The sequence below is a fragment of the Heloderma suspectum genome, chromosome 4, assembly GCF_057233095.1.
Source record: "Heloderma suspectum isolate Gila_16-S chromosome 4, 16-S_ref, whole genome shotgun sequence".
NCBI lineage: Eukaryota > Metazoa > Chordata > Lepidosauria > Squamata > Helodermatidae > Heloderma > Heloderma suspectum.
The window spans coordinates 228,451,298-228,474,369 of record NC_139461.1 but is presented as its reverse complement, the minus strand read 5'-3'; the positions used below and the strand labels follow the sequence as shown (position 1 = coordinate 228,474,369).

The 23,072-nt window shown below is 41.1% G+C and overlaps 1 protein-coding gene across 1 annotated transcript in view; it reads left to right on the top strand.

Moving 5' to 3' along the window:
* Positions 1–23,072, top strand: part of ELAVL4 (ELAV like RNA binding protein 4) — a 127,619-nt gene that overhangs the window by 48,537 nt on the left and 56,010 nt on the right. The window contains exon 2 of the mRNA XM_084848267.1: positions 7,824–8,064. Coding sequence (XP_084704393.1) covers positions 7,824–8,064 — 241 coding nt within the window. The remainder of the gene's footprint in view (positions 1–7,823; positions 8,065–23,072) is intronic.

The following is a 23,072-nucleotide window of genomic DNA, read 5'->3' as shown; positions in this document are numbered from 1 at the left end:
ATATAGACTGAATTCAAAACATTAAGAAATTAGAATAACTACAATTTGTATAATGTATTTTATATGCAGCCTGAGCTACCCCAATCTGCCAGGCATATCCTGAAAATGGCTTCTATACATATTTCAATTAGCAATTATATCATATCTGAACACATTGTTAAAAGTAATTCTTTTTAAAAGTGTATTTCTGTATGTTTTACATTTGCAATGGGACCCCTCTGTGACAGTTTGTGGTGACATGCAAAAATGAACTAATTACAATGTTAATAAAATAGCTGCCTTTGACAGGAATATTCTGCATTATTTATCAATGTTCTTTTTATGAAAGAATGTTCCAAGTTTGTTCATCAATTACTGTTTAGAAATATTATGAATGTATACTTAATGCATTTTTCATGAGTTGTAATTTACCATGACCATTTTCCTTGCCATAATAAACCATTTACCATCCCTACACGTATTTTGTTAAAATTTCAGAATCCATCTGTACAATTTGAAAGCGACTCCTTTTTTTCATCATATTTTTCAGTTTGGTTTGGTTGCTAAGAAGTTGGTTGTTGTCTTAAACTGGGGCCTGGTGCAATCAGGACCCACACTAACAGGATTCGAGGATACCAATGTAATTCAAGTCCACTTGTGTGAAAGAAAGATTGAATTTATTGATGAAAAATGGATGCAGAGAAAGCAAAAGCAAAGAAAGCTTACACATACTCTTAACTCTCGGTTCAGTTGCTCTGGTTCCCAGGGGAGCGATGGGCGTTGTTACACTGGGCTGGTTATCTGAGCAGGTGGTGTGCCTTCCCCCTCTCAGATGACAACAGGTAGCAGGCCAGTCTGCTCATGATTTTCAAGTGCTTGGTGTCATCATTTAGTTCAAACTGTCAGAAAACACACACACTCACCCCTCCCTTCACCCAAAAGGAGAAAGGGGGGGGGGGACTTTCTCTCTTGGCAGCAAAATAGGTTTCTCACAGCATAGGAAGAGCATCCTTATCAGTCAGAAGGTACAAACCGTTTAGCTATGTGCAAAGCAACTACTGTGCTATGTTTTAGTTTCTGTTAGCGGCAAAAAAGTGTGGCCTTCACTGTATGCGAACACAGCTATGAGAACCAACTCTAAAATCATGAAAATTGCCAGCTGCTGTAGCAAATTAGTGTGCTTATGCTGTTAAACATTGTGTTACATGCTGCATATAACTCTGGACAAATTCACACGAGACTGCCTGCCATTTTTCCAAAACCAAATCCAATCCAGTTGTTTGTGAACGTTGCTCAGGCTTGCTTTAATAATTGGGCAACTCATTTATTTTTGTAGCACATTCAGGGATAAGGGTGTTTTCAGATGTACATATACAAATAAGATTGGGATTCATGGGATTATTATTTCTTATGCATGAACATGTAAAAATACATCAATGAAGTCCTCTGCACTTCAGTGCCCAGATGTTGTTTGAGAATATAGGGAACAAATTAACAAATATAAGGAACAAATTGTGAGGCACCAGTGAAAATTGAATCTCACAAACATGGCAGTAATAGAAAAAAATGAGAATGATCCATCCTTCCACCTGTGCGTGCAAGAGGAGATCCCCATAGGTCTGTAGAGTAGTTTCCCCTGCCAGTTCTCCTTAGTCCCACACATTTTGTTTGTTTGTTTGTTTATTTAAAACATTTGTATCCCACCCCACATCATTAAGATCTCAGGGCGGTGTAGAGATAAAATCAGTTTAAACAGTATAAAACAATAAATAATTTAAACAGCTAAAAACATACTAAACCATTAAACAAGCTAATACAAATTAAAAACTAAAACAGTAAAACAGTTAAAACAGCCTGTAACTTTAGGGAATGCATTTAGCCCTCAAAGGCTTTGATAAAAAGCCATGTTTTAACTTGGCACCAAAATGACCTTGACTCACATACTGCATTGTGAGTCCAGTATCACAGACCACTATGCTTTTAATATGTAGATCCAACTGGCTCACATCACACCTTCTCAGGGCATACACACAAACTATGCAGGTGAAAATGCACCATTCTGTTTTGTTTTGTTTTTAATTCTGTATCAGAATTAGCATGGTCCTGTAGAATTATAGGTGTTGGGAAGTAGTGGGGCTCTGGCAATTTTTATGTTTTGTTGTTACTCTATTTTCATCATTGAGGGTAACGTCTTTGATTTATATTCTTATTGTGTATCAAAACTGCCTTTCTTTTTCCCTTGGATGAAGCTTACCAGGAAAATTCAAACCCTTTAATGCACAAGGCATTTTAGTGATGTCTACCATTTGTAGTCTGATAAAATGGGGAAACTATTCTTTCTTTGGTAAATTATGTTTTATGGGTGACTTCTACCCCATGCTCCATGCTTTTTTTTCCTTACAGGTAAAATATCCTTTGGATTTTGCATAGAGTCGGTGGGTGGGTATTATTTTGAAGACCTATATGTGCTTTGTAATACCTTCATCATATCAAATGCAAAATTCAGTGACAGGCCTCAGTGGTAGATAAATCATTAACATACCAACAATATATGAGCCTGAATTTGTATGAAATGTATTTTATTCAAAAGAAAATCTGGTAATCTTATTAGAATCGATATCAATATCAGCATCTTAAATTTGAGTTAATGTTTTTACAAAGATATGATATAGAAAAAGCAGGCTTGAGATTAAAATACTCTTTCTATTTTTGTGGGGTTTGCTCCAAGATCACATAAGCATTTCTTGCAAGACATTTGTGGAAAATGATATCTCCATAGTGATACTCCCTTTTAATACATGATTTGTTTTTTGTTTAAATGAAATTGAAAGGAGTCTCTTATAATTAAAGGATTGCGAAGGGCAGAAAGATAGTGGGTGGAAGGGAGATAGAAGAAAAATGATCTAGGAAACTACAAAAAATATTCAGGATGTATGTAAAGGGAATGGAGATGAATGTCACTTGTTTGTGGTTGTTACTGTGCAATGGGTGGCTGTTCCCTGTGTTCCACTTTGCTTGTCTTCTGTTTTAACTAGGAGAAAGTCCAGGTACATTTTTCAATAGATCCATGTCTTATTTTCCAGTTTTCATTTTGTCTTTTTTTTTTCCTTAGAGGCTACTAGTGCATATGAGCACATATGTGCATTGATTAAAAATGTGTACCATTTTAATTAATACACAGATGCATTAGTGTTCATTAAAACTTGTAAGGAAACAAAAGATGCAAGCTAAGTATGTGCAGCAGTCTGAATCAAATATGGGGCAAAATGAAAAAAATGGCAGATCATTATTGCGTTAGTACTACCATGGTAACTCAGAAACCCAAAATCCATGGAGAAATTTGGTGAGAGCTTTGTAAGCATAAAGTGGAAGATAAAAGGAAATGTCCAGTTCCATTGCAGATTCCATTGTCTCTACTAGATGATAAATCAAGGGAGGGGCACAGGGTTAAGTGGCAGCTAAAGTAGGTCTGGAAAAGAGCAGGTTCAGTACCCTGGACAGGTTCTGAATTCAGGGACTCTGGGCTCAGATTCAGAACCATAGAGAGCAATCCTGAAGATGAAGTAAAGAAAAATTACCTAGGCAAGGTAAACCTTAGACTAACTGACTGGGTTTTATAGCCAGACCAGGAAAGTCCTTCTGCAAGCTCCACTTCCTCAAATCCTGCATCTGCTTTTTTAAAGGGTCAGTGCCCTTCCCCATAGTCATTGCTTCTTTTGGGGGGTAGGTGTCTGAGCAGTGAGGAACTCGTTGGGGAAGGCAACCCAGGGCCTTCCTGCTCAGTGGAGGAGTCCAAGACCCATTTCTCAGAGTCAGAGGGCAGTGGCACCTCCAGGGGATCAAGTGGATAGGATCCATGATGAAGCTTCCCATTTTTGAAGGTCCAGGAACGCACTGTGATTCCTCCTTGGATTAGCTGCTGCTGAATACCTCAGTCTCCAAGGGCTCTCAGTTCTGGGCCATAACAGGAAACTGGATTGGTGTTCTTCCTCTACCCAGCTTCTGTAAAAGTCGAACTACATATTACATGCAGTTCCATAACTGTTTTTCTCAGTGTTCTTTAAATGCAAAGCAACCAAGAGTGCCTTCACACAGAGTGGAGAAATGGTTGGGGAAGGGCAGCCATTTGTTTCCTCAAAATTCTACAAATACACGCAGTCCTTTCCTCTACTAGGCAGTCTTTTCCTCCTATTGATAGGAAAGCAGCTCCATGTGATTTTGCTTAGAAAAACAAAGGTGGCATCTCTGTTCAGGGTATACACAGAATATCTGTTGGCCTGTCTCTCTCAAAGAAATATGCGTTTTTTGCTTCTTAATGTTTTTTGCTGATACACAGAATTAGTTATTATTTTGATTATAAATCTGCTTGATGCAGTTGCAGGACCACAGTGTAGATGAAAAAAGTATGTTCAGTTGAACTGAAACTTCAGAATGAAAGATTAGGTTTAAGATTTCAGAAGGTTTGAAATTGGAAGCAGGGGCAGGGGAGAAAAAGTTACTTTAGCAGCAGTTCATATTATTGTAACCTCTTTTGAATGTACTGTATAGTATGTTCGTGAACTTAACTTTTAGGAGGAAGATCTGAACCAGATGATTTCCTGAATCAAGCAGAAATAAATACTTGATACTTACCTATTTAAGTGTGGGTAAGATGGAAGAAATACTGTGATCCCCTACATCAGTGATGCTTATTATTTGAAAAAAGGCTGCAGAGGCCTACTGGAATTCACATATAGTGTCTCAGAATAGCGAGTTTCACAAAGGGTATCAAACAGACCTATTTAGCTGCAGATTTAGTAAACTGCCCTTTACAAAGAGGTTCTCAAAGCTGCTTTTGAAGTGTGTATGCTTGCTGCATTTATATCTAAAATACTGAGTGGGGAATTGCATTCTGAAAGTTCAAAAGTAATACTGAGATAAATATTGAAATCAATAATATTTTGATTTTGCTAACACTTTTATAATTTGAAGCAAATGGAAAGTTAAGCAGAAGGTTAATTTTCCCCCCTTCAAGATAACGCATGTAAACTTTATGAAACATGCAAGTTCTTAAGAAATTATTTTAATAATAAGTGGAGCCTGCAGTAAAACAGTGTGCGATGCTCCTCTTTGGTTCCAACCACTCAATTCCATTCCCACTCCCACCACTTTTCCGTTTTCTCCCTCCCAAAAGTCAGCTATCATTCTATGCCCACTGAGAATGGGCTATTATATTTTTTTCCCCTCTTGAGGAAAATGTTTGTTGTATTTCTCTAAACCTTGGGCTTCCTCTATTGATATGTCCCTTTTGTGTGTATCAGTGAGTCTGCTATTAATATGTATGACTGGACTGCAAGGAGGTCAAATCAGTCCATCCTAAAGGAAATCAACCCTGACTGCTCATTGGAAGGACAGATACTGAAGCTGAAGCTCAAATATTTTGGCCACCTAATGCGAAGAGAAAACTCTCTGGAAAAGACGCTGATGCTGGGAAAGACTGAAGGCAAAAGGAGAAGGACGGCAGAGGATGAGATGGCTAGATAGCATCACTGATGCAATGAATATGGACTTGAGCACACTCCAGGAGAGAGCGCAGGACAGGAAGGCCTGGCGTGCTATGGTCCATGGGGTCATGAAGAGTCGGACACGACTGAACGACTGAACAACAACAAGATAGCTTATTAAATAGAGTTTGTAGCTTCTTATTGCTTGGTATTTTTTGCGTAAGTGTATGTGTTTTTTCTTCTAAGTTTGTAAGTCACCAAACAACAGACCCTAGAATAGTCATACTGAGGCCTGTTGAATTGTCTCTCACTAATTTTAAAAAGTGGAAATGTTACTTCCTTGATGGTATTTCTATCACTTTAGAAGACACAGTGAACCTTTCCATAAACTGGATGTCCAGTATAAGGCATAAGTTCAGCCTAGAGCCATTATTGTAGTTTAGGGGTGCTTCACCAGGTTGATGACTCCCAGGATACTTTAGGAATCCAATAAGCATTGATGTGTGTCAGGAAGATTCTAAAATGGCAAGAAGGTGACTGAGTGCAGTATAAGGGGCTTCATGGCAGAGCTGCGAGTTGCTGATTCCCAGCTTTTGTACTCCTGGCACATACTCACATGGCAGGATATGCATGATGTGCAGGTTTATTCCCCAGTACATGAATAAATGTCATTTGTGAATTGGTTGCTGCATAGGAGTGATTTGTTCTTCAAAGGGGCTAGAAAGACAGTTTGTCCCCTAATTCTGTGTTCTTTTTGCACTGCACCGTGTACTGTTAAAGCGTAACTAGCTTTCTTTTATGCATATTTTATTTATTCATATCTAAAATTTATACCCTGCACCTTCAGTGCTATTGGCCTTCTAAGCATAGCTAGTTTGATATCTCCAGTATTTGAAAATTTTGTGATTTAAAAAAAACAGTTATGTGGGTTCCATGAAACATTTATGTTATACATGGGATCATATTTCCATTTTTTCCCCCCTTCCAGGATAGGAACAGAGCTTTCAAAGGACATGAGTTGAGGAACATTGCTTTGTTTACGCAAATACATAAGAAGGGCTATATCCAACATGTCATGAACAGATGTCTGCTCATGCAACAGGACTTCCTTTTCCTCTCCTCATCCCAGCACCCCCATGTGCCCCCCTAATTTTCTCTTGGGGGTCCCCCATGTGCCTGAGCAGATTAGGGTGGTGCACAGGGGGTACAAGGTCCCACGAACAGTATTTGTTCTTCCGGTGGAATGACACCACTGGAATTTTGAAATAAAGTTCAAAGTGTAGAAGTGTCTTTAGGACCAGATAAGTTTGCTGTCCCAGAGAATCTGACAGTTCCTTTACGTATTCTTTCCCCATATCTTCCATGGCAAGTAGGGCACTAGTTTTGCCCCACAGCAGGCAGGAGAGAAGTAGGTGGGTAATGCAAATGGTGGCCATTTCTGAATATATATGCGACAGTCCTAAGGCCAGTCCATACTCATACAGTGATGGCTTCTTTAAAAGGCACTGGATTTGAGCAGTTTGTAACGTTACATACTGTGAGGTATGTGAAATACAATGTTTGATACGAGTTTAAAGCGTGCATATTTTTCCAAGAGCGGTGGTTTGTTCAATAAAAGTTTCCATTGCATATTCTGGATCTCTTTTTTAAAAAAAGTCAAGCTCTTCCACTTTCAGCAGAAGTGGGGCTATTTACTTGAGTAGCATTGGATCATATATAAGTATTTGCAGTCTTAGAGCTTTATTTGGTAAAGACTCAAAAGAAGACCTTGGTGACAAATGTAACTGAAGAATACAGTGATGCAAGTAAGTGTGATTGGTAATGCTGAGAGGTTATTGCTTCAAGCTGATCACAGTCACGGCTTTCTATAGCTTGAATTGCCTAAATAAACCTGTCATAGCACTGGGTGTTTCAGTAATTAAATAGCTAATGTATTTTTACCTTTTCAGTTTCTACTTCTATATGGGACTCTTCCACTTAAATGGAAGTGTAATTTTAATCACAGTTATTATACCTTAGATCATAATTAAATGTGTGTGGTGTAAATACAAATTTGTGAAAATGATTGCATCATGAAAAGTGAAATTAGCTTTGCCTTAAAACAAGAAAAAGAAAAAGAGAAAAAAGGGCAGGGGGAGGTTTTATTTGCCTTTGCATCTTAGCATGTGCTCTCTGCCAAAGACTAGCATGACCTACTTTACAACAATAGCAGAAGAACCAAGCTGGGGTTTTTTGTTAGCTGTCTTAAATTGGCCATGAATGCTACCTATATGTTCATTTGTAAGAATCTTTTTTAAAAAAAACAGCAACTGTATTTCCGAGACTAAAGGTGGTATTTTCCCCCCTTTCCTTTCTGTTTAGATAATTAGCACCATGGAGCCTCAGGTGTCAAATGGCCCTACATCCAATACAACCAATGGACCTGCCAGTAACAGTAGGAACTGCCCTTCCCCTATGCAGACAGGGGCTGCTACAGATGACAGCAAAACCAACCTCATAGTCAACTACTTACCCCAGAATATGACCCAGGAAGAGTTCAGGAGCCTTTTTGGGAGCATTGGTGAAATAGAATCCTGCAAGCTCGTGAGAGACAAAATTACAGGTAAAGTGCTTTACTGTTTTTTTCTTACTTCTGGAGACTGGGACTCACGTGCTGTGGGCTTGTGTTTCTATGCTCTCTTGCAAGCTCATTATAACTTGTCATTACTACATCATTTTATATAACACTTTGCATTACTCATTAATGTAGAAATTTGGTGTCTGCCTTTCTTTATGATCCTTTTCTCTTTCATTCAAACACCAGTGATGTGAGGTGCTGCGAAAAGAGTAACTCTCACATGCATATGTGTGAGAGGGCTGGAAGAGGGAGTTGAAGGCAACTCCTTGGCTCCATATTGTAACTGTGAATCTGGATGAAAGTATATCATCCAGGTAAGCAGGCAGTAATGTCATGCCCTGAATAGATGCTAACTGTGAGCGGAGTACCGCGTAGGCTAAGTGGTGAATTTGTATCTCACAAAATTAAAGCAAGGAATTTCATGTGGACTAAGTATCTAAAACTTTGTAGAAAGGGCTTGGGAATCATGGGGGTGAGGCTTTTTGCAAATAGCAACTGACTCCACGGTCACACAGTGAACTCATGATTTCACCTCACTTTTCAAAATTAGCACCATTTTACTTTCTCTGTGTGTGTGTGTGTGTGTGTGTGTGTAGACGGATAGTTAGTTATAGAATCGGGATGTACCTTCTCTCAGGTGATTGGATATCATCCTACTCCTAAGCCTTTTTGCCTCACATATCCTTATAAGTGAAAATACGAATCTTCTGGTAGTTCAGTTTGGTTCATAATTATGGATTGTTGTCTGTAGATGTAGTCTGGTAATCAAACACTGCCTAGACTTCACAATATCAGAGAGGTCGCCTTATGTGGTGTCACTTGGATGTAGTTTGTTGAGGTTACATGCCAGTATGTTAATAAGCTGCCATATTAACTATGGTAGAAGAGCTCATCCCTTAGTTTACCTCCTTCATAAATGAGAAGACTGTTGCCAGGATATCCAGAGAAACTTGCAAACTTCATAGAATGGTTATTAGATCTGGCTTTTATTTCTTTCCTACTCACTCCATTTATTTCACAGTAACAATTTGGTACACCATAGTATGTAGACTCAACCCTCATTAGCCAAAAGGCTTAGAAATTACATTAGATGAACAGCTGCAGGAATAACAGGTTGAGGATTAACATTTTAATGGAACAGGGTGAGGAATGTCAGGTAACAGTGGAGATGCAGGTAAGTTCCAATGGTTCAGAAAAGGATCTGATGAAAAAGTGGGCCAACATAGGAAGTTAAAGCAGGAAGGCTATTCTAGGCATAAAGAGTACTGTGAAGGCGCAGTGATGAAATTGAGAGAGGACAAAGGGTGGCTCAGATGAATGTTGAAAGGGAGAAGGCAAAGAAATGCAGATGAAGGAGGGGATCTAGTTCAGTGTGGAGAGATGGAGAGCATTTATTTATTTACTTATTTACTTAAAATATTTGTATACCTCTCCATATCTCAAACAGATTTCGGAGCGGTGAACACCAAAGATAAAACAGTAAAAAAATAAAAAGATTAAAACCATATTAAAATTATGCTTTTTTTAAAAAAAACAATGCCAATAGAAACCATGACTGGTCAATTAAGGAATGCCTCCTGGAACAGTGTTGTTTTCTGGAGATGCCAGAAATAACACAGTGTTGGTGCCTGACTGACCTCCAGGGGCAGTGAGTTTCAAAGCAAGGGGGCTGCCACACTGAAGGCCATTCTCCTGGTGGACTCCAATCAGGCCAAGGGTCCATGTGGAACTACCAGGAGCAAGACCTCTGATGACCTCAGTGACCAGGCAGGTTGGTAAGGGAAAAGGCACTCTCTCAGGTATCCTGGTCCCAAGTTGTTTAGGGCTTTGTACACTAGTACTAAAATCTTAAACCTGGCCTGGTAGTGGATAGGCAGCCAGTGCAGTTCCCTCAGCAAAGGAGTTACAAGCTGAAAAGGGGCAGCTCCCGACAACAGCGGAGCTGCTGCGTTCTGCACTAGCTCCAGCTTCCAGGGCAGCCCCAAATAGAGTGCATTGCAGTAATCCAGTTTTGAGGTTACTAACACCTGTACCACTGTGGCCAAGCTATCCCTGTCCAGGAGAGGCCGTAGCTGGTGAACCAGCCAACGCTGATAAAAGACACTCTGAGCCGCAATGGCAACTTGGGCCTCCAGTGACAGTGATGGATCTAGGAGTACCCCCAAACTACTTACCTGATCTTTCAGAGGGAGTGCAACCCCATCCAGAACAGGCAATGAGCCTATCTCCTGTACTCAGGAACCACTCACCCAGGTTCCGTCTTACCAGGATTCAGCTTCTGTTTATTGGCCCTCATCCAGCCCATTACTGAGTTCAGGCACTGGTCCAAGACTTGCACAGCCTCTCCTGATGTAGATATCACAGGGAGACAGAGCTGCGTGTCAAATCCCCTAATGACCATTCCCAGAAGCTTCATATAATTGTTAAATAACATTGGGTACAAGATGGTACCCTGTGGAACCCCATAGCTCAGTTGCCAAAGGGCCAGGGATGGTCACCCAATGTTACTCTCTGTAATCGGCCCCACAGGTAGGACCAGAACCACTGTAACACAGTACCTCCAATACCCATCCCACGGAGTCGATCCAGGTGGATACCGTGGTCGATGGCATCAAAAGCTGATGAGCAATTGAGCAGAATTAACAGGGTTGCATTCCCTCTGTCCCTGTCTCAATAAAGGTCATCCATCAGGGTGACCAAGGTTGATTCAGTCCCATAACCAGGATGAAACCCAGATTGGAATGGGTCTAGATAATCAGTATCCTCCAAGAGTGTCTGCAGTTGTTCTGCCACTACATTCTCCAGAACCTTACCTAAGAAAGGGGTATTTGCAACTGGGCGGTAGTTGTCTAATACCATTGGGTCCAGTAAAAGTGAAATTGAAGTGTTTCTGGAATGTGATAGGACGATAGGAAATCAATGTAAGAAAGATATTTTGAATTGGCTGAAGAGGGCAGAGATGGCTGGAGGGAGATGTACCTAGGAGAAGGTTTGGTTGTGTGGAAAAGAGGTGAGCAGAGTATGGATAAGAATTATTTATTAGTTATAGACTGGGTACTGAAGACCTGTGTGTGCAAAATTTTCATGTGCATGCTGGGGCTTAAGCCTCCCTCTCCTAGTTTCATTTGACAGACTGTTGCATCACCCCAAAATCCACTTCCGAAGTAATGAGATCCTCCGGGGTGGCATTCTGTATAGCATGTAGAACTGAAGTTAACAAAAAAGAAAAATGGAAGTGCTTGGGATTACCCATAGGAATCGTTTGTTTCCTATAAAAAGGAAATGGAATATTAGGGAGCAAATTGAAAAAGATTCACAGACTGCTTGAATGTAAGGAAAGAAAAGAAGGTATCAGGAATCACTCCAGCATCATGAGTTTTTGAGAAAAGGGGATGGGGTAATGGTATCTCCAGTAGTGTAACAAAAACAAACACCCGTACAAAGATGGTTGAAAAAGCAATGAGAATTAACATTGCCCATATGGAGAGTGTCAAAGTGTTAGTTGGTGGTAATGGGGTTAAGCCAATTTGAAAGTGTGGTATGATAGAAAGATTGAAGACAAGTAAGTGAGAAGATACTGTGAGTGGTGGGGGTATGAAGAGACCATAGGAGATAGGGTTCAAGTTATGGAACTGAAGCTGATGAGTTGATTCAGAATTGGGAAAACAGGGGTGAGGAAGATAAAATGGCAAAGGGACGGGGGATGTAGACAGAAATTCTAAGTGGATGTTTTGAAGTTCTCCTTGAAGATTACAAAATCTTTTTTGGTGAGATTGGGAAATAGGTGAAGGAGAAACTTTGACAAATGTGGAAAAGAAATTGTGGAAGAGAATGTTGTGGTCCTAGTTGGTAGACAATGTCCAGTAGTTTGTATTTTTATTGAGACTGGGATATTATTAATTAAATTCTTTGTATATATTTTAGTAAATAAGTCCCACCATATAATGTGATGTATTCAAGAGAAATATGTATATGCATGGGTGATAAGACAGTTGGCCTTCTCTTCAGCATCTCTTAGAATGAACTGCATCTGTTAGTCACTGTGCAGTTCAGTAGACAAATAGATTGGTTGAGAAATAGCTGTTGGTTGCAACATCACGTTTCCTGGTAGTGTAGGATAGTTCTATGGCCCAGTTTACTCCACGCTATGGAGGAATATCCAAAGTTTCACACTTGTGATTGGTACATCATAAGTAGGAATCTAGGAAGTTGCCTTATACTGCAAATTCTTGGTCCATCTAGCTCAATACTGTCCACACTGATTAGCATCAGCTCTCTAGTGTTTCAGACAGGGATCTTTCCCAGACCTATGTGGAGTTGCCAGAAATTGAAAACTTGTACTTTTCCCAGGCAACGCATGTCCTCTCCAGTGAGCTATGACCCTGTCACTAGCTGCACTACATCAGAAGTAATACAGCTACTGACAGAATAAATAAAGGACAAGACAAACAGACTGTAGTGAGGCCATGCATGCCCTGTACCAGCTGGGCTGCGAGCTTGTGGGAAACCATACAAGGCTTGATTGGAGCTGAAGTTGTTTGGTATCTGTCAGTAGGTGTTGAGCAACAAATAACTGATTCTAGGAAGCCATCTCCAGATCAGCATGGAGGGATCAGGATCTGGGAGAATGAGCAGGAATTGCTTTGACAGGGATAGGAGCTCCACTGAGCATCTAAAGAATAGGGCTGAGCTGTATGTTCAACCCAACCAGATTTCTGAACTGTATGGGTGGGAGTGAGATGGACCTCTGCGCTTTGTACTAAGAGGAGTGGGGAGAACACTGCTCGGGCATGTTGTCTAATACTAAATACCTCTCCAAACTGGCAACATCATAACTGGGTCCCCCAGAAGAGTCACAGAACCCGCCCCACTTTCATAGGGTAAGAAGCTCCTGCAAAGGTGGTTGGGGGACATTCAGCTTAGCCCAGCTGAATAACATAGCAGGCCAGCTGAGCATCTAATCTCTTCGCGGTACCTGAGATTTTCCATGAATTGAATCGAGTACAGCCTTTGCCCTGGAGCCCTTCACTCAAGCATTGCTAGCGAGCCTCCAGGTGGACCCTTTTCCTTTATTGCTGTGAACTTACTGGGGAATAAGGGTCTTAGGCAGTTGGTGAGGTTATGGAGCTGTGGATTCTGGTTCCTTTCCAGAGAAGTTTAACCCCTGGCCTTGTGGTTAGAGTAACACATCTGTTCTGCATTGGGTTGAACCTCAAGCTGGCTTGGAGTCTGTCTGTGGGATTCCTGAGGAAAGCTCCAGCAGACCTCTATGCATAGAGGTTCCTTCTGCCTCAGTATTATTGTTTATAATGTCTGGAGATTGGGATGTTACGGCATATGTATTGACCCAGATTCTTATATCCTGAAACTTGGTTTTTGCAGTACTGATGAGAACTAGTTCAACTTCTCCCTAAATTGTAGAAGACTTGCATTAATTTATACAATTTGACATGTTTTGGTAATATATCGATAGGTGTTGAAGGTACACATTGTTAGGTGTGGTGTTGAAGGCTTTCCTGTGACTTCTCATTTATGTCAATACAAACAAGTTCAGTGATTTGTTATGTCAGAACGACCATGTGCATTCACAGTGAAGAATACATTTATATTGTGGCTGACACAATTGTAATATATGAAATCGTTCATATTTATAGCTCAGAGTAGAGAGTTGACTGACTTAATGAAAACCTCAGTATTCCTCATGTTGCAAAGGAAGTACTCAGATTTTAATAAAATAACACTTAACCTCCGAAATAATTTAAAATTAGGAGATGAAGTCTGTTTGAATTACAGAATCTGTTGGAACACAGTATATGCAGTTGTTGTTGTTGTTGTTGTTGTTCAGTCGTTCAGTCGTGTCCGACTCTTCGTGACCCCATGGACCATAGCACGCCAGGCCTTCCTGTCCTGCGCTCTCTCCCGGAGCGTGCTCAAGTTCATATTCATTGCATCCGTGATGCTATCTAGCCATCTCATCCTCTGCCGTCCCCTTCTCCTTTTGCCTTCAGTCTTTCCCAGCATCAGGGTCTTTTCCAGAGAGTTTTCTCGTCGCATTAGGTGGCCAAAATATTGGAGCTTCAGCTTCATTATCTGTCCTTCCAATGAGCACTCAGGGTTGATTTCCTTTAGGATGGACTGATTTGACCTCCTTGCAGTCCAGGGCACTCGTAAGAGTCTTCTCCAGCACCACAGTTCGAAAGCATCAATTCTTCGGCGCTCAGCCTTCCTTATAGTCCAGCTCTCACAGCCATACATTACTACTGGGAAAACCATAGCTTTGATTAGACGGACCTTTGTCGGCAAGGTGATGTCTCTGCTTCTTACTATGCTGTCTAGGTTGGCCATAGCTTTCCTCCCAAGGAGCAAGCGTCTTTTAATTTCATGGCTACAGTCACCGTCTGCGGTGATCTTGGAGCCCAAGAAAGTAAAATCTGTCACTGCTTCCATTTCTTCCCCTTCTATATGCCAGGAAGTGATGGGGCCAGATGCCATGATCTTCGTTTTTTTAATGTTGAGTTTCAAACCAGCTTTTGCACTCTCCTCTTTCACCCTCAACAAGAGGCTCTTTAGATCCTCTTCGCTTTCTGCCATTAGGGTGGTGTCGTCTGCATATCGGAGGTTGTTGATAATTCTCCCAGCAATCTTAATTCCGACCTCTGATTCATCCAACCCGGCATTTCTCATGATGTACTCTGCATATAAGTTAAATAAGCAGGGTGACAATATGCAGCCTTGTCGTACTCCTTTCCCAATTTTGAACCAATCGGTTGTTCCATGTCTGGTTCTTACTGTTGCTTCTTGACCCTCGTACAGGTTTCTCAGGAGACAGGTAAGGTGGTCTGGTACTCCCATCACTTTAAGAATTTGCCACAGTTTGTTGTGATCCACACAATCAAAGGCTTTAGCGTAGTCAATGAAGCAGAAATAGACGTTTTTCTGGAATTCTCTTGCTTTCTCCATGATGCAGCGAATGTTGGCGATTTGATCTCTAGTTCCTCTGCCTCTTCGAAACCCAGCTTGTACTTCCGGTAGTTCTCGGTTCGCATACTGCTGAAGCCTAGCTTGTAGGATTTTGAGCATCACCTTGCTGGCATGTGAAATGAGCGCAATTGTGCGGTAGTTTGAACACTCTTTGGCGTTGCCCTTCTTTGGAATTGGAATGTAAACTGACCTTTTCCAGTCTTGTGGCCACTGTTGAGTGTTCCAGATTTGTTGGCATATTGAATGCAGCACTTTAACAGCATCATCTTTTAGGATTTTAAATAACTCAGCTGGAATACTGTCATCTCCGCTAGCTTTGTTGTTACTAATGCTTCCTAAGGCCCACTTGACTTCACTCTCGAGGATGTCCGGCTCAAGTTCAGTGACCGCACTATCATGGCTATCAGGGACATTCAGATCTTTCCTGTATAGTTCTTCTGTGTATTCTTGCCACCTCTTCTTAATCTCATCTGCTTCTGTTAGGTCCCTGCCTTCTTTGTCCTTTATCATGCCCGTCTTTGCACAAAACGTTCCCTTGAGATCTCCAATTTTCTTGAAGAGATCTCTCGTCTTTCCCATTCTGTTGTTTTCCTCGATTTCTTTGCATTGTTCATTTAAGAAGGCCTTCTTGTCTCCCCTTGCTATTCTCTGGAACTCTGCATTCAGTTGGGTATATCTTCCCCTTTCTCCCTTGCTTTTCGCTTCCCTTCTTTCGTGAGCTACTTGTAAAGCCTCATCAGACAGCCACTTGGCTTTCTTGCATTTCTTTTTCTTTGGGATGGATTTCGTTGCTGCCTCCTGAACAATGTTACGGACCTCCGTCCATAGTTCCTCAGGCACTCTGTCTATCAGGTCTAATCCCTGAAATCTATTCCTCACCTCCACTGTATATTCATCAGGGATATGATTTAGGTCATACCTGAACGGTTTAGTGGTTTTCCCGACGTTCTTCAATTTAAGCCGAAATTTTGCAAGAAGCAGCTCATGATCTGAGCCACAGTCAGCTCCAGGTCTTGTTTTTACTGACTGTATGGAGCTTCTCCATCTTTGGCTGCAAAGGACATAATCAATCTGATTTCGATATTGACCATCTGGTGATGTCCATGTGTAGAGTCGCCTCTTGTGCTGTTGGAAAAGAGTGTTTGCTATGATCAGCATGTTCTCTTGGCAAAACTCTATTAGCTTTTGTCCTGCTTCATTTTGTACACCAAGGCCATGCTTGCCTGTTATCCCGGTGATTTCTTGACTTCCTACTTTAGCATTCCAATCCCCTATGATGAAGAGGACATCTTTTTTGGGTGTTAGTTCTAGAAGGTGTTGTAGGTCTTCATAGAACCGATCAACCTCAGCTTCTTCGGCCTCAGTGGTTGGGGCATAGACTTGAATTACTGTGATGTTGAATGGTTTGCCTTGGATTCGTACTGAGATCATTCTATCATTTTTAAGATTGTAGCCCAGTACTGCTTTTCCCACCCTTTTGTTGACTATGAGTGCTACTCCATTTCTTCTAAGGGATTCTTGCCCACAATAGTAGATATGATGGTCACCTGAATTAAATTCGCCCATGCCTGTCCATTTTAGTTCGCTGATTCCCAAGATGTCGATGTTCAATCTTGCCATCTCATGTTTGACCACCTCCAGCTTACCTTGATTCATTGATCTGACATTCCAGGTTCCTAAACAATATTGTTCTTTACAGCATCGGATTTTCTTTTCACCACCAGACACATCCACAGCTGAGTGTCCTTTCGGGTTTGGCCCAGCCGCTTCACTCTTTCTGGCGCTACTTGGAAATACCCTCTGCTCTTCCCCAGTAGCATATTGGACACCTTCCGACCTGAGGGGCTCATCTTCCGGCATCATATCTTTTAGCCTTGTGATACGTTCCATGGGGTTTTCTTGGCAAGAATACTGGAGTGGGTTGCCATTTCCTTCTCCAGTGGACCACATTTTGTCAGAACTCTCTGCCATGACCTGTCCGTCTTGGGTGGCCCTGCACGGCATAGCTTATGGCTTCACTGAGTTACGCAAGCCCCTTCGCCACAACAAGGCAGTGATCCATGAAGGGGATGCAGTTACGATATTTCAAATAATTATTTAAATGGTTATTGCAAGATTGAATAAATCCCAGTCACCTACCTGCCTCAGTATCTAAATCTAGGGTGCTACTAACGTATCAGACTTTATTTTTCCCCCCAGTATTCAGTTAACAATAACATTCAAAGTTTTCAAGCTGACGTTTAGGTATATAGACTTTTTATTTATTATTTATTTATTTATTATTGCATTTATATCCCGCCTTTTTTCCTCTTGCAAGGAACCCAAGGCGGCTTACATTATCCTCCTCCTCTCCATTGTATCCTCACAACAACAACCCTGTGAGGTAGGTTGGGCTGAGAGTCTGTGACTGGCCCAAAGTCACCCAGTGAGCTTCCATGGCCAAGTGGGGACTAGAACCCGGATCTCCCGGCTCCCAGTCCATCACTCTCACCACTACACTACACTGGCTCTCTTTTAGAAGCTGATCCATAACACCGCACATTGCACAGGTTTAAACATATTCTTTTATGGAAAAATGCTAATTTGGTAGTATATCAAACTAAGTTGACTAGGAATGACAGTTTCCAAGACAGCCTTTAATTTGGACTTCAAAACCAAAATGGTAAACTTCAATTTTGTTTAGTAGCAGGCAGAAAATCCTAGTGATTTATATATTAACAAATCACGCAAATCTTAATTGTGACAAAAGGTTTGTAATAGAGAAATGTCTAATTCCAGAGTTTTTAAGACAAAGCCAGGAAAAAAGGAAGACAAGGAAGAGATTTAGCTACATTTGGGAATGTTTAATAAAAGCAGAACTTCTAGTTGTAAAGTGTGCTTATTAAATTCTTCATTTACACTACCTAATTAATTCTAGCATTTTAAATTAACAGTGAAACTGGTCCCTGCTGTATCATTTCATAGCTGCAGCATATTTCGTCCAATAACCTAGTTGTGAGTTTTAATCAGCTGCTCTCCCAAAACAAAAACAAAAAACAGAACCTTAGTTAAGGAACTATCTTGCACAGAGAAGTAACAGTGTCAGAAGAAGGAAACACTATTCTGAATGGGGGTCTGAAACCCAGGATTTAAAAAGTAATTTCTTTCAATATAAGCCAAATGTCTGTTGTATTGATATTCTTTAACCTTAGGGAAGTTGTACTGTTTTTGCTAAAATTTAACAATGGTAAACTTAAGTAAAGTTATGAATATCTTTGGGTCTTAACTGTAAGACCAAAAATCATTTTCGGCTGAAATCCTGTGGTCCCTGGCAAGGTGTACTAGTGCAATAGGATACTTTGGATCTCCCTTCCAAAAGCAGAGAGAGGTTCCAATGAGAGAAAAATGGTTAACAGACATGAAAGAGAGAAGAAGAAAAAAGAGGAGAAGCACTTCCACCAACCTTCCTTCCGCCCTGCCAGTGCAAGCCCACTAGGGCTTTAGATAAGGCAGTTCCTTCACCTTCAGATCTCTCTGCCCTCACCTGTAGGATTGCTCTATGAGATGAGCAAGAGTGGAATAATTCTAGCGTTGGCAATTTTGTCTGCCAAGTCAAGGCTATTTTCTGTTAGCTCAAACGCTTAGTCCAAGTAGTACATCTGCTTTGGTTTTTATCTTATTTTCCTCCACACTAGGAGAAACACTGTCCTATCCTGAATAATGTGATGAAGAAGTTTCCATCTAGCAGTGGGAGGTGAAATAAAAATGGTTTGGGTCACTGGGCAGCATACCCAGTCCTATTGCAAAGAGCTACACAATGTGGTGATGTCAAGTGGCTTAGATGGCTTAATAGGGGGATTAGACCAGAATTCTTGGACTATAGCTCTTTTAATGACTATTAGCTATACTAGCCAAAAAGAACTTCCATATTCAGAAGCAGCCTGTCTTTGAATACAATAGGGGAGAGCACAAACAGTTGGAATACTGTTGGATTTTTACCCTACTTGTAGACTTCCCGGGGTACCTAGTTGGCTACTGATGGAAACTGGATGCTAGTCTAACCAGATCATTGGTCTGATCCAGCAGGGCTGCTCTTATTTATTTATTTATTCATTCATGCATTCATTTCATTTCTGTACCGCCCAATAGCCGAAGCTCTCTGGGCGGTTCACAAAAATTAAAACCAAACAACACACAATAAAACAATTTAAAATATATAGAACATTAAAACCACAATATAACAATACAACCACAATAAAACCTAGCAGCAGTGCAGGAGTTTAAAGTACAGATTTAAAACAGCAAAGATAAAAATTTAAAAAGCTAAAATGCCTGGGAAAATAAAAAGGTCTTCACCTGGTGCCGAAAGGAATACAATGTAGATGCCAGGCGATCCTCACTAGGGAGCTCATTCCAGAGCCGGGGTGCCACAGCAGAAAAAGCCCTCCTTCTAGTAGCCACCCGCCTCACTTCCTTTGGCAGGGGCTCACGGAGAAGGGCCGCTGACGATGATCTTAAGGTCCGGGCAGGCACATATGGGAGGAGGCGATACTTCAGGTAACCTGGCCCCAAGCTGTTAAGGGCTTTGAATGTTAACACCAGCACTTTGAATCGGGACCAGAAATGGACTGGCATCCAGTGCAGCTGGAAAAGTACTGGCGTAATATGAGCTCGCAGGCCAGTCCCTGTTAACAATCTTGCTGCCCTATTTTGGACCAGCTGAAGTTTCCGGACCGTTTTCAAAGGCAGCCCCACGTATAACGCATTGCAGTAATCCAGACGAGAAGTTATCAGAGCATGGATAATGTAGCTAGGCTATCTCTGTCCAGATAAGGGCGTAGTTGGTATACCAGCCTAAGCTGATAAAAAGTGCTCTGTGCCACTGAGTTCACCTGTGCCTCCAGTTCTGGATCCAAGAGCACCCCCAAACTACGAACCTGATCCTTTAGGGGGAGTGCAACCCCCTCCAGAACAGGTTGAATATCACCTAGCCGGGCAGACGAACCACCCACTAACAGTTAACACTTATGTTATTAAAAGTGCTTAAATTTTGTTATAGCATAATGTTGTATGTGAAGTACTATTTACTAAAGAAGATGCACAATAATGTTATAGATACGTACCTTGTCAATTCAAAATAGGGATGTTCTGGATTACTTCAATGTTTAAAGTGCTGATTGACTCTGAAGTTGAGAGTTACTAGGAACTCCCCATCCCAACAGGACAACCCGCTATTTCTAGTTCGGTACATTATTTTCCCCCTTTCTCTGCTTTCTTTTTTTAAAGAATTTTATTTCCTCAAGTGCATATGTTCTTGTGTATATAATATCTATTATAACACACGGACATATTTCAATTCAGTTATATTACTAGGCCCAGTATTTGTAATATGTCATTTAGCTCCAAGGAAGAGAAAAGAATCTTCATCTTATTGTTGGATTTTTAAAATAAATTTGGTTGATATGATGTCTCCACTAAACACAGAGAAAACACAGTCACATTTGTATCAAATACTTCCTTCCCTCATGGACTAGGATAGACAAAGTTTTATGTCAGTTTTGCATGTTTACCATAATTCCATTCCGTTTCATTTCCACATAAATCTGTATTTTTAAAAAGTAATTTCAAAATACATATTTATATGTTCATTTTCTCTCAGGATTTGTATTTAAACATCTACTTCAATGCATTTATAGTGCTGGGAACTGTACAGTAACATTTGGAGAAGTGCAAAATATGGGTCCCCGGTTCAGGTAACTTTGTATAGGAAATTGCAAAAGAACAAATTTTTCTAGCATCCCTACAAGAGACCATTCCTTGTTTGTTGGGTCCCACCCTCAGGGACTAGAAAGGCAAAGCTAAGAGCCTCTTCTTGGGAGGAGGGGCCTGCCATCAGTGTCTGGTTTTAGGGAGGCCCCAAGACCCTTCAGGTATCATATCAGTTGGGCCTTTTGGTGAAAAGTACTGCCTTCCCTCTTCCCTTCCACGCTCTCGGACGACCAAGCCGCATCTTACAGCCGCTTGATCTCTGCTGACATCCGAACCAGTTTGAAGACCCAGACAGTGAGATGAGTATAGTAGACGTTCAATTTAGTCTCATGCGCACATACGATAGGCAAAATACTCCATTGGATTGGAGTAAGCCTTAAAACTATCAACTAGCTAAGCTCCACTCTTAAGGCCTCTGACTCCACATCACCCCCACTGCTGTACTGATATTTCCCCTGTTTCAGTTCTTGTAGCTGGAGTGAGAAATTGCACTTACAATTGGGAGAGCCCATCACCCCAGGGCAGCAGTGCAGGTTTTCTGGTATTTTTTGCTGACACCCTAAATAGATCAGGATTTGAGTTAGTGTCTTTGGGTTATGTGTAATTTTGGTTTAAATTTACCTTTCACCCCTCTCCCCCTAGGACACTTACACACACACCTTAAAGACAAATAATATTGGGCATGATAAAAAATATATATGCTTCCTAAGGTTAGTCAACTCTAAAAAGTTACTAATCAATTTATGAATCAATGTATTTTTAAATGGAACATTGTCATAGCAAAATGTAGTGGATATTTCCTTAATCTCAGCCTTGCAGATGTTCACTGGATGCAATGGGAATGGAGATAAGATCTTACTGCCAACATACTGCCAGTATGTTGGCTAGGTGCAGCATGTTGCTCAGTCACCTGGGATAATGATTTGAAAGTCCATCTATTAAGTGGTGTCTTCTGCCATCCCACCCCCATTGGCTAGAAGTTGTGTGGTGATCCTCTTGATGCCATATTAATTACAACCAGTCATAAGAAGGAGGGATTCCCAGTGACACCAAGAAGGAAGACATTCCCTTTGGTCTTCACCTCCATTTTACTCCTATCATAGTAGATGAAATTACAGACCTAAGGCATCTCTGTTAGTCAGCAGCATTCTAGAAAAAAGCCTTTCGCCTCCTCTTCTTGATAGGAAGATTTCTTCTGCCTCTTCCCTGCCAGTAAGAGAGATGCTTTCAACATTGGTGCCATATGAAGCGATGTCATTTCAGTGTTCAGACCAGTGGCTCCTGCAGATGATCAGGGAAGGCTATACCCTAGAGTTTTCTCATGTTCCCCTGATCGCCTCTTGGTGTTTGAGCAGTCTGGAAAAGCACACCAGGTTCTCCAGTGCCATTGAGCATCTTCTGGAGGTGCCAGCTGGGGATGTATGGAAAATTCATTTCAACTCTTTTTTTATCAGGATTTGCCCAGTTCACACCTTCTCGATCAAACATGGTCTCAGATGCAATCAGCGGGCAAAATCCGAACATTTCTGAGCTTGCAATGTGATTTGCGGACCAAAGCAACATGTGTTCACCAGCATGCGTACATTGGAGAAATAGGCATGAAAAATGCATAATTTTGAAAATGTGCACAAATACATTTTAATGAGTGGGAGAAGAACGCATGCATTTTAAGGATGCGCACAACTGATGGCGCATATTTGAAAAAATACACATAAGAATGCCACAGATTTTAATGAGAAAAGAAAAGAAAACAGCTTGCAATCTGATACAGACTTGAGTCAGAATGAGTTTTGAGATGGAATTCAGGTAATTTAATCGATCTCAAGTTTTGCTGATTCGCACGCCCCTAATGCGAGCTACAGGACGAGCCCTGCCCAATAAGCTCTTCCTTGGAGTGCTTTCCGTTTTTATCACCATTACAAAGAAATCAGTACACACCAGGTAGGTTTTGGACCTCAAGAAGGTGAACGTGTTTATCATTTCATCTGACTGCTCAGTTGTTGACAGGCAGGTCTCAGTAGTTTTCAGCTGCTATCACAGACTGGTGTCCATTCTTCTCATACCTTACAAACCTTCTACTATTTGTCCCTACAATAATATTTGGAAGGCCTTCCTTCCATGCTGCAGCCAACATTACACATCTGTCCTTAGAACCTCAGTGAATAACATTTTGCTTTTCCTTCAAGACAGTTTGGACTCCAGGTGCTGGCAAATCACTCTGAGGAGGTAGGTGACTCCCCTTTCTGGCAATATTGAGGGTTCAG